The 12,289-nt window shown below is 41.2% G+C and overlaps 1 protein-coding gene across 9 annotated transcripts in view; it reads left to right on the forward strand.

The window, feature by feature from the left end:
- The window catches only part of LOC112456420 (disco-interacting protein 2), a 29,811-nt gene extending 17,618 nt beyond the window's left edge, over positions 1 to 12,193 (forward strand). For 7 of the 9 annotated variants that reach the window (XM_025018928.1, XM_025018929.1, XM_025018930.1 and 4 more), the window contains 12 exons: positions 2,283 to 2,477; positions 3,663 to 4,167; positions 4,281 to 4,617; positions 4,795 to 5,608; positions 5,685 to 6,115; positions 6,240 to 6,471; positions 7,918 to 8,048; positions 8,145 to 8,531; positions 8,615 to 8,950; positions 9,019 to 9,315; positions 9,403 to 9,959; positions 10,132 to 12,193. In XM_025018928.1, coding sequence (XP_024874696.1) covers positions 2,283 to 2,477; positions 3,663 to 4,167; positions 4,281 to 4,617; positions 4,795 to 5,608; positions 5,685 to 6,115; positions 6,240 to 6,471; positions 7,918 to 8,048; positions 8,145 to 8,531; positions 8,615 to 8,950; positions 9,019 to 9,315; positions 9,403 to 9,959; positions 10,132 to 10,384 — 4,475 coding nt within the window. In that variant the 3' untranslated portion in view covers positions 10,385 to 12,193. The remainder of the gene's footprint in view (positions 1 to 2,282; positions 2,478 to 3,662; positions 4,168 to 4,280; positions 4,618 to 4,794; positions 5,609 to 5,684; positions 6,116 to 6,239; positions 6,472 to 7,917; positions 8,049 to 8,144; positions 8,532 to 8,614; positions 8,951 to 9,018; positions 9,316 to 9,402; positions 9,960 to 10,131) is intronic. The other 2 variants (XM_025018931.1, XM_025018924.1) reach the window with 1 other exon arrangement.
- The last annotated feature ends 96 nt before the right edge of the window (positions 12,194 to 12,289 follow it).

Consider the following 12,289-nt stretch of genomic DNA (forward strand, 5'->3'; position numbering starts at 1 on the left):
TTAGGTTGTAATTAACGATTTTTTATTATTTCCTGTTCCTATTGCCTGTTGCCTGGCATTGTGCAAGGGGCTGAACTTTCTACACGGGCGTCTCGTGTGGTAGCGTACGCATCGCGTAGCTAATAAGACGATCGTCTTTTAACTTTAACGCGCGCGCCGCAAATATCTAGCATATCCTCTTATTTTAAGAGGCTAATAGTAGAATTTACTGTAGAGGAATTTACTCTTGATTATAGCTTACGCATCCACTCATTTATAAAGTAATACGTATTACTTAAAGAAGGATATTCTTCATGTAAGATTTTTTGCTTAGAGGAACTGCTAAGAGGAATTCCCCACTTATCGGCAGAATATTTTTTTTTGGGTGTATATATATATATATATATATATATATGAGTTATATATGTGAAATAGGGATAGAAAAGACTGAAGAATATAATAGAATTACAAAAATTGCTAATAATTGATATTAATCGTCTAAATTGTCCAAAAATATTAATTTTTGAAGACGTGCACGCAACATGAATGAGCGTTGAAATAGACTCTAGATTCACATATGGATCATCTTTAAGGGTTAACAATGTTGCATGAAAAACTGTGATCCATCAGGCTTTTATCGGTCTTTTTATGCCCGATAATATCCAACCAAGAGTCAGCGTGTTACTCTGCGTGCAATAACTTGTGTAAACGTGAGCATTATTTATCAATCTTATACAGTTTGGTACGATTTCATTTTTTTAGCTACTCTAGTTCTTTAAATAAAATTCACGAAGCTTGACGCCTTGCTCCGCATTTACTTCCTACGCTCCCTCCCCGAATGAAATGTCATTCCGCGTGACCTGGAGAAAAACTCGCTTCGTTCAAAAGCGCTGATAGAAAGGTTCATTTATCTTAACGCAAAGTGCAGGTAATCTTCCACCTGGTGCACCGTTACCAGTCGGATGTCGACGGAGTGTTGTATCTTGTAGAAGATAAGCCAATCCAGGAACTCGCGTCGATAGAGACGTACACATATACAAGGCGTCCCAAGAAAACATACGAGAAATGTCATCCACGCCCACGTGGAAATAAAATTAAAAAAAAGTGTAGGTAGTGATTATTAAATAATAACATTTTTACTCTGTTAACAACGTAAATATCAATTTTAACTTGTGTTTTTTTATATATTATATTTACATTGAAATTTTGCACAATTTAACCAGATAAAATTCTTGTCGAAATTAATTGTATGATTAACGATAAACACTAAGAAAGTAAATATGTGCGGGACACCCTGTATGCGTCGACGTACATGATGCGAATACAACTTGTAACGAGCCGCGTCCCCCTGTGTTGCATGATGTCGTAATAACGATATGGGTATGCTTCACCCGGAAATATATAACAACTCAGTGACCGAACGTTACCTGCATTATATTGCAGTTTACGCGCAGCGGCATCGGCCGCATTGGACGCATCTATCACAACCGGGAAACGTAATTCCATTTTAATCGCGAGTCTTGGCGCAAAAAAGGCTGTAAATGCGAGAAATTCAAGTTGCTTGAAGATTAGTTCAATTCTACTGAGAAATAAGAACTATTTTACTTCAAATTAAAGGTAAAACGTTTGATTTTTTAGTATTTGTATTTGACTGTAAAAATAGTGTTATGTGTCATTTCACAAAAAAAAGTTTACACGGTGTTGTCCATTTAAAAAATATTCGGACTAATTTTATCTGCGATTTGAGCCGGCCTTGATGACGAACAGATCTTTATATCTTTCGCGACCTTTTTATCAAAATTAATCATTGCGGACAAAGGCAATTATAGTATCAATTATAGTTCTTTGTGTCAATCGATAAATGGTGCTCGAAACGGAATTAAGATGGAACAAATAGAGTCTGCACACATCTTGCAAGTGGCAGCATGCGAAAGATTCATTTATCTCGTGTGTGTTGTACCGCTAGAAAAAAAATACATGTGCATAGTATCGTCCTGCTATGGTGTCTACTCAATAACTTTAATTTAACTGTTCAATCTTCCCGAGCCTAAGCACCTTATCTCGCAAATCCTTCCATACATATATATATATGCACACACACACACAACACACACACTCTCGAGAGCATTACGTTAAATCGTCAACGAGACAAAAAATGTACGATGCGCAATACGCATGAATACGTATGTATAAATAGTGTCGGGAGATGATGAACGGATGACGATGCGGAAGTAAGACCATCAAGTGTCCGCACGTGTCATCCGTCCTCGTTGTCCGTTTGAGTAATCAATTCTTACGTTTAGAGGTGCGCCAGGAGGCGGTGCAGCAAGCCTTGGCGGCGATGCAGGGACGACCGAAGCCATCCTTGCCAATGCCGTCCAAGAGAACCTCCGTGATGGCCAGAAGCCCCGATCGGGAGAGACGCGACAGTGGCGAGTCCAGCAGCGACGAGGACAGTGTCGTCACCGAGGAGAGTCCGGGCGCGGGTGGCCCAACCGGTAAAATTATCATTACAGTCACATATGATGACGAAATAATAAAACAGAAGCAACATTCCTGTTGCGTGTGTGTCAATTTTTATAACGGATTGAATTACATGAAATGAATATAAATAAATCGGGATTTATTTATATAAATAATTGTTGCATAAGATTAGTAAATGGTAGAGATGTGCGAATAAAGGTTTTTTTATGTCGAATCGAATTATTAAAATATAATAATTTTTAATCAATAGTATAACTATTATTAAATTGAATTTTAACACGTAGATAATAAGAGAATATTTTGATGTGGAAAAATAATGTTAACTATGTAATATAAATTCTTTTGAGGTAAAAAAATTTAATATTTAATATAAAACTAATAAATATACTTTATTTAATGTCGTAGTAAACAATTAGGCGAAAAATCATAGATAAATTATTAAAATATACTAATGTAATATCTAATAACATATTGTCTAATTACATATATATAAATTAAAATAAAATAATATATAGTTTATTTTATTATCAATACTCATAGCTTACTATTTTTTTTACATACGTTCAAACTTTTACTTACAATTTGATAGAATCACAGAACATGTCAAAAATTAGAAATAAACTTTTTGACCGTTTAGCCGCTCAGTCAGCGGTTGTAATACTGAATGTACTCACCTATTAACATGACCGTATTGTTTTGCTTATTAACGGGAAATATAATTTTATAAAATTGAAAATATATATAATATGGGTCAGATTTGAAACATAGAAATTCGAATTCGAATCGAAAATCGAGTGAGATTCGAGTATTCAAATAGTTCACACATCTCTAGTAAATGGAATGGAGTGGATGTGGATGATCGGTGCGCCGCATAATACAGCAAATGTAATTTTGTCCATCTGTTTTCCTGCACCCGCATATGTCGAAAGAAAAAAAAAGAATGTAAGAAAACGCGTCGTGTACAGTTCAAGCGCCATGTGACTCCGCTAAATGCTGGCATCACGCGTCCTTGACTGTTTCCGCCGGACGACACGCCAATAATCAATACGCATTATTTTTTCTTCATGCATCCAAGTGGAAAAAAGTGGTTGAACCGCGAGCTGAAACATGAAAAAACCCGCGCGCGTGTGACACATGATGGTCGCACGAAATAAGCTGTCCGATAATTGTGTGCTATAAGTTATTGTTGACCTTGATAGGCACTGGTCTGTCGGACACCAGCAGTACCGGTTCCGCTCGCGACACTCCACCGCCTCCCAGACCGCCGGCCAGGAGGCCGCCTGGTGCGGACATCACCGACATCGCCGAGTACACGCCGCACGCCTATTGCAATATCCAACCACCGGACGTTACTCATGTTACGAGCAGTACTCCGGTCGGACAACAACAATCGGCGACGCGGCGGCCTGGCGCCGACCGGGTCAATCGTTATGCACATGTGGTCGAAGATCAGAACAGTACTGGCACCACCGGTCGCTGGAAGGTCTCCGCAAAGATCCAGCAACTGTTAAACACGTTGAAACGGCCGAAACGTCGACCGCTACCAGAGTTTTACGAGGACGATGACATCGAGCTGGAGATCGCGGCGAATCCGAAGGATCCAAATGCTCCCAAACCCGAAGGCGGTTCTATGACGTCGGCGACAGGCGAGGCGCTATCGGTGCCATCGGGTTTGCCACGATCTCTCGAGGCCGCCATTCAGAGGTGAGTTATCGATGAGTCAAGGATGCCGCGTTCTATAGATCCAACGATTCAAAACTGCGAGCGGAGATTCATATATTCAGCGATTCATGTAAGAATATATCTGTTACATTTAGGTATGGCTCGGCGACGTACAAAGCACCTGTGGCTACCGTCCTGGATCCTAATGGCAAGCTTTGCGTAACGCTCACGTATGGGAAACTGCTCAGTCGCTCTCACAAGATTGCCTATACCCTTCTGAATAAGGCTCTAAGTCGCGGCGGGGATTGCTGCCTGAAACCTGGCGACAGGATCGCCCTGGTTTATCCGAACAACGATCCGATCAGCTTCATGTGCGCCTTTTATGGCTGTCTTCAGGCCGGAATCGTGCCAGTGCCCATCGAAGTACCTCTGACCCGTCGTGACGCGGGTTCTCAACAGATCGGTTTTCTCTTAGGAAGCTGTGGAATCCAGGTAAGCGGAGCACGGTCTCCTGCCTTATCCGACAAACAACATTCTTTTCTATATTTGCATGTTTAATTAGCCGTGCAGTCTTGCAATTTGCATTACAATTTGTGTTAATGTACGTAACCGTGACTCGTTTACTCGACCTTGGGAATCAGCAACATTTATTTATCTTGATATCTTCAGGTGGCGTTGACTAGTGAAGCATGCCTGAAGGGTCTGCCGAAGACGGCGGCTGGCGAAGTGGTAGCTTTTAAGGGCTGGCCAAAACTGCATTGGTTCGTTACCGAGCATCTAGGCAAAACGCCCAAGGATTGGCTGCCACCACCACGGCTTACCGATGACACCCCCGCGTATATTGAATACACCACCGACAAGGATGGCTCTGTGATGGGCGTGACCATTACCAGGGCGGCGATGATGTCCCACTGTCGCGCTCTCACGCAGGCCTGCGGCTACACTGAAGGCGAGAATGCCGTCTGCGTGCTAGACTTTAAACGGGAAGTCGGCCTCTGGCACAGCACTTTGACTAGCGTGCTAAACGGCATGCACGTCATTTTCATCCCTTATGCTCTGATGAAGGTTAATCCCGCTAGTTGGATGCAGATGATCACGAAACATCGTGCCAGCGTCGCGGTTGTAAAATCACGAGATCTTCACTGGGGTTTATTAGCAACTAAGGATCATAAAGACGTCTCTCTGGCATCGTTGAGGTTACTACTTGTGGCAGATGGCGCAAATCCTTGGTCTCTTTCGTCCTGCGATCAGTTTCTCTCAGTGTTCCAGTCTAAAGGACTCAGGCCGGACGCTGTCTGTCCTTGCGCTTCCTCGAGCGAGGCACTCACAGTTTCTGTGAGAAGGCCAGGACGCGCAGGAGTGAATGCGACTGGTCGTGGAGTTCTTTCCATGTCCGGCCTGAGTTACGGAGTTGTCAGAGTAGATCAGGAGAATTCCCTTACGTCATTGACGCTGCAGGATTGCGGACAAGTCATGCCTGGAAGTGAGTCTTTTTGCAAATTGATTGTTTTTGCACTGTGACGCATTTTAATGACGATTTAACTTTGCATTTTTCACAGGTGTAGTAGTCGTCATTAAGATGGAAGGACAGCCATTTATTTGTAAGACGGATGAAGTGGGTGAAATATGCGTACACAGTGCAGCTACTGGTAGCCAATATTGGGGCCTGCAAGGGCTTACCAATAATACCTTCAAGGTATCGCCCTTACAAGTCGACGGTGCTGCCTTGGGTGAAGTAGAATACACGCGTTCCGGCTTGTTGGGTTTTCTTGGTCCTGGAGGACTCGTGTTTGTCTGCGGATCGCGGGACGGTCTCATGACGGTGACTGGCAGGAAACACAATGCCGACGACATTATCGCCACTGTCTTGGCAGTAGAACCAATGAAATTTATCTATCGTGGTAGAATCGCCGTTTTCAGCGTGCGAGTTCTTAGGGATGAAAGGATATGCGTCGTTGCCGAACAACGGCCTGATTGCAGTGAGGAAGAGGTGCGTTTTAGAATTAAATGTTATTTAAAAAAAAAGGTGAAGAAACTTTTATTAAAGAAAAAAAAGTACATCTGTTAGAAAGCCGATTTGAATATATTTAAGTATTTCTCATCATTTTATACAGAGCTTCCAGTGGATGTCTCGGGTGCTGCAAGCAGTCGACTCAATCCATGCAGTAGGGATATATTGTCTTGCCTTGGTACCTCCAAACTATTTGCCCAAAACGCCACTGGGTGGTATTCACCTTTCGGAAACGAAACGCCGCTTCCTCGAGGGTGCCCTCCATCCGGCTAATGTGCTCCTCTGTCCTCACACATGTGTCACCAATTTGCCAAAACCGCGCGAAATTCATTCAGGTAAATGAAGCAAAGTCTAACGGCAGGAATCGCGTCGATATCTTTCTGTGACTGACAGGTATCGATGTAAACCTAAATAATGAAAATTGTGCAAACGCCAGTAAGCATTTTTTTTTTTAAATGCCAGTGATTTTTTTTTGTACATTTTATATTTACAAAATAGAACTTAAGGACTGTAAATATTGATATAAGATATATAGGAAAAGATTAGATTTAATACAAAAATTATATTTAATTTAAAAATCAAACGATCAGATGAACATATTTAGCATTACTCGTATCCACGTCAAACATTTGACGTGGATATGAGTTACGAGTAGTTTGATAATTTTTTTTTAATTGTATTGTGTATGTGAATCGTAATCGAGGGTGATAAGCGAAGGGAAAGATAAATAAAAAAGAAGATGTGTGTATGAATGTATGTGTGTATGTGAAAGTGAAGGGAGTGGAGTAGCAAGAAATCGAAGAAAAATGATAATTACAAATTTTACTCTTTCTAGAATTCTATTTACACATCGAGAAATTTCATACATCTATATAAAATTTTTGGTAGGCTTCAGAAATCTGGCACACACTTGCATGGTGTAATGTCTTCATATACATATACCGGTGTTTCAAAGTAGATGTCACGATAGAATTTATTTGTCTACTTATAATATTTCTGTAATTAAATGAGTATTTGAAGTATTAGTTAAATAAATTTAAATATTGGTTAAATTTCTCACAAGAGCGGATTTTTTAATGATTAAATACAAAAAAAGCATTTTTTTGAAACACTACGGAATGCGTGGTAACATTGTGTTATATCTACTTGGGAAATACTCGGGATTCACATTCGTTGCAAAATACTGAGATTAGATTAGAACACAAAGTTATCGCGCATCTTTTATTTTATTAACAATCCTTACACAGTTAATTATACATGCTTAGCATGTCGTTCCATTTAGTTATCCTTCTTTCTTTTGGCTGAGTTCCGAATATCCTGTAGTGCCCTAATTAAATGCAAATATAATTAATTTCAGTAATTAGAAAGAGGTTTTACTTTTTACTGAATTACTTTCTCGCTGGAAAAAATTTTCCATATTTTTTTTAGCTTCCTGTATTCAGTGCTTTTCTGTACTTTCTTTTTTTAACGTCAATATTCTAATGTACAACGTAATCAATTTGGAATCTGTACAATTAGTCTGGACTGTACAATTAATTGAAAAAAAGATGTTTGGAAATTCAAGCATCCATGGATCAACAAAGATTCGTGAATGCGCGTTAAAGCGTAGACCTGTGGAGCGGAAGACCCATGAACGCTTGTATTGTTGGCTACGATGGCGAAAACCAGATTGCTCTAGCTTTGATTTTTCCGGCCTCAGTCAGGAGAGAGTGTGTGAGCTACTCATTATTGGGTTGAGTGTTTGTGTTGGTTTACTAACGGAATGGTGCGGGGGCGTGTAGCGGGGGATTCTGTTGCAGATGTCGGTCCAGCCAGTGTTATGGTAGGGAACATAGTCCAGGGTAACCGATTAGCCTCTGCGCAGGGACGAGATATGGGTATCCTAGACGAGGATAGTGATAATGCCAAAAAGGTTTGTAAGTTTATTGAAACTCAATGAGAAGGAGAGAGAAAGGAAGAGCGACTTTTCAATTTTTATTTTTATATTACATTATTATTCATCTTTCAGTACCAATTTATCTCTGAAATTCTACGGTGGCGCGCTGTTAGTACTTCGGACCATGTGATATTTACGTCGTTAAACGCGAAGGGCACCGTCGCTACCTCATTGTCCTGCTCGCAGTTGCACAAGAAGGCCGAGAGAATCGGGAATCTACTCTTGGATCGAGGAAGGGTCAATACCGGGGACCATGTAGCGCTAATTTTCCCACCTGGTACCGATCTGATATGCGCGTTTTACGGTTGTTTGTATGTTGGCGCTGTGCCGGTAACCATCAGGCCACCTCATCCGCAAAATCTCCAAACGACCTTGCCGACTGTTCGCATGATTGTGGACGTCAGCAAATCCGTCCTCGTGTTGACTAACCAGAACCTCCTCAAGTTGTTGAAGACAAAGGTAATTGAAAATGTTGATCGTGTTGTCGATATTAGAAGGCGATAAAGGTGTACATTATTATTGACCGGTATTGTTTCGCATAGGAAGCGAACAACGTGGTCGACGTGAAGAGTTGGCCGATGATCCTAGATATGGACGACATGCCAAAGAAGAAGCTACCGGTGATGTATCGGGCGCCCACCGCGGAGATGCTGGCCTATCTGGACTTCAGTGTTTCGACAACGGGCATGCTCGCCGGCATCAAGATGTCTCACGCGGCGGTCACTTCGTTATGCCGTGCCATGAAATTGGCGTGCGAGCTCTACCCCTCCAGACACATCGCTCTCTGCCTGGATCCGTACTCGGGTCTCGGTTTTGCCTTATGGTGTCTCAGCAGTATATATAGTGGACATCATTCTATACTGATACCACCATCCGAGGTAAGTATCGCAATTTTTGTGCTCGGTGAAAAGAGATTTAATTTGATCGATTTTGTTACCGTTACCAGGTGGAAGCTAATCCTGCACTCTGGTTGTCGGCGGTCAGCCAATCCAGAGTAAGAGACACGTTTTGCTCGTACGGCGTTATGGAGCTGTGCACTAAGGGACTCGGCTCCTCGGTTCACGCGCTCAAGGCACGAGGCGTCAGCCTGGCGTGCGTGAGAACGTGTGTTGTCGTCGCCGAGGAAAGGCCACGGATAGCGTTAACGACGAGTTTTAGTAAGCTGTTCTCCGCACTCGGTCTGAGCCCGCGCGCGGTCTCCACCTCATTCGGTTGCAGAGTAAACACTGCCATTTGCTTACAGGTAAAATTGATTGCTTGGATTAATCGTTTCGATGGTTCCTGGAGATCTATTCTTATCTATCATTATTTTCTTGATTTTGTTCCATAGGGAGCATCCAGTCCAGAGCCTTCGACAGTTTATGTGGACCTTCGTGCATTACGTAACGACCGAGTATCCCTGGTGGAACGAGGCAGTCCGCATTCTCTGTGCTTGATGGAATCGGGCAAATTGCTGCCCGGCGTGAAAGTAATCATTGCGAATCCCGAAACCAAGGGTCAATGCGGCGACTCGCATCTAGGCGAGATCTGGGTACAGTCGTCGCACAACGCGAGCGGTTACTTCACGATCTATGGCGATGAGAGTGATTACGCTGATCACTTCAACGCGCGACTGGTTACTGGCAATACGAGCGAGGTCTACGCGAGGACCGGTTACCTTGGTTTCCTGAGAAGGACCGAGAGCGTTCAACAGTCGGTGATTAGCGACGTACCCGGTGATACTAACAATGTGCCCGAGGCTGATCTCGTACCAAGCGATCCAGAACTTCATGATGCCGTATTCGTCGTTGGTGCTCTCGACGAGGCCATCCTACTACGAGGTATGCGCTACCATCCGATAGACATCGAGAACAGTGTCATGCGGTGTCACAAGAAAATCGCAGAATGGTAAGTCCTTTTAAATTTTAATCTAATTTAAATATTTTCTTAATTTTTTGATAATCCACAATATTAGCTATTCAATTGGAAACCTTTACTTATTCTTTTTTATCTTATTTTTATTCTTTGTATTGGCGATTAGCTATTGATAATCGAATGTTGTTATTGTATTTTTTTCCAGCGCTGTGTTTACATGGACCAACCTTCTAGTGGTAGTGGTAGAATTGGACGGTAGCGAAAGCGAGGCCCTCGATCTCGTGGCTTTGGTGACGAGCGCCGTGCTCGAGGAACACCATTTGGTGGTTGGCGTGGTAGTTGTAGTGGACCCCGGTGTGGTACCCATTAATTCGCGCGGTGAGAAGCAACGGATGCACTTGCGCGACGGCTTTCTCGCGGACCAGCTCGATCCTATCTACGTGGCGTACAATATGTGAACGAGTGTGCGAGAAAAAAGTTCTCACCCTCTCCGTATTCCGCACTCCCCCTCGCCTACAGTTCTTATCCGATATATCGAGGCTGCAGTGGAACTTCATTCGCGAGGACAATTTGCGCCAAATATAATGATGAAGCAAGTAACTTTAGCAAGAGTTCTAACTTTCATCTGTTTTATTTGATTTCTTACGAGAGTTTTACCGAGGCATAAACACTACTCTAAAATTTCCAAATCCGGAATCTGTGGATTTGATTGTTAGATTGATAATTTCGTGAACTTTTATTTTTATAGATCTCTTTTCATAGATCCTTATCCTGTGGAATACGTACTTACCAGCATCCGTTGTAATCCTCCATTGCCCTCTTATGAAGTGAATGCTCAGTTTACATTTTATTTTTTTAATTGCATGGATGACATAAAAGTTGATTCTAAAACTTTCAAACTTTTTATTTACAACCTTCTAGATTATATTTGTATAGCTATTTTCTAATATTTTGTTAGTACAATTTTTTTAGATTAGATTTTGAAAGTGTTAGGTGTGATATATCTGAGCACGGCGCTCATGGCGAGAGTAAATACATACAGTCGACATTATTGTCAAACCTAAGCTTTACTGTGGTAGATTGATATCTCATCCTCTTGTTCTTATAAGACTGTGTTAATCTGAGAAAACTATATGGTAATGCCGTACTAATATACAGTGACACATACAGGTGCGGCGCGGCGCTCATACGAGAGCACTAACGTTCGTTTGATGAACGAGGGCAATGGAGAGTTAATCAGTATCTGCGCACAAGATTTGTTATTTTGGATTGAAAGATTGAAGTAAAAAGCAAATGAACAAAAATAGCGTGATAAATGAAGTTCTACTGTATGTATTAAAAAACGTTAATGCACTCCAGCAAATATTACTGGCAAAAGGTATGTATGTACAAAGTTGAAACACTTTTAAACTGCCACAAATCCTTGGAACTGATTAAATCGAAAAATCAGTATTACATACGTATATTATATACAATAAAAATCGATGATAAATCATACAATCGACGATAAATCGTGAATATAAATCGGTAAACATAAATTCGCAGCTCACTAATCGCTCCGGCTAATCGATATCCGGCGAAATTTTGTCGCGAAATATTTATGCATCTTTCAATTGTCGACAGTTTTGTGATCTATTTCTACAATGTTGAAACTGCACAACGATTGTATTTAACTTCGCTCCATTCAATCCTTGTACTTGTAAAAATGAAGGATGCATGAAAATTTCGGCAGTATTAGGCGACACGCACAAAAAAATCAGTTTTATACAATTCAAGCCAAAGTCTTTGTACGTTATATCGTAACACGCGCGTGACATACTGATGTACTTTTACATTAGTTACAATTTCGCCGCGCGAAACAGCCCCTCTCGTTGACGGAAACAACGAAAGATTTCGTCGCGAAGGCAATTTGACAATATTGTTCGTTTACAATCATCTTTTATGATTGTTAGTCATACGTATTTTTATTATTGAGTAGCAGTCGAATTTAATAATTATTCGGAATCTTGGTCGGGATTTTGATTCTCCCAAATTCTCCCAATTTTACCCGCACAAACGAATATAATTACTCGAACTAGCTCAAGCTCGCGTACAAGGATGTAGATATTCTGCGTAATATCGACTTTAGGGCTTTCATGTTTTTTGAATTTTTATTATTTATCAGAAAATTGGAAATGTTAATCAGACAGCATGGCCTACTACTAAGACATAAAGATAAAATTACAGATGATTTTAGTAAAAAGAATAAAAATTAATGGAAAATTTAACCCAGGGAAAACTCGATGTGTTAACACTTTGTACAAAAAAAAAACATTTGAACAATTTTATACACAGACTGATTAAACTCTTGCGGTAAAGCAAGA

This window comes from Temnothorax curvispinosus, unplaced genomic scaffold (assembly GCF_003070985.1).
Source record: "Temnothorax curvispinosus isolate PA1 unplaced genomic scaffold, ASM307098v1 QBEX01006828.1, whole genome shotgun sequence".
Classification (NCBI taxonomy): domain Eukaryota; kingdom Metazoa; phylum Arthropoda; class Insecta; order Hymenoptera; family Formicidae; genus Temnothorax; species Temnothorax curvispinosus.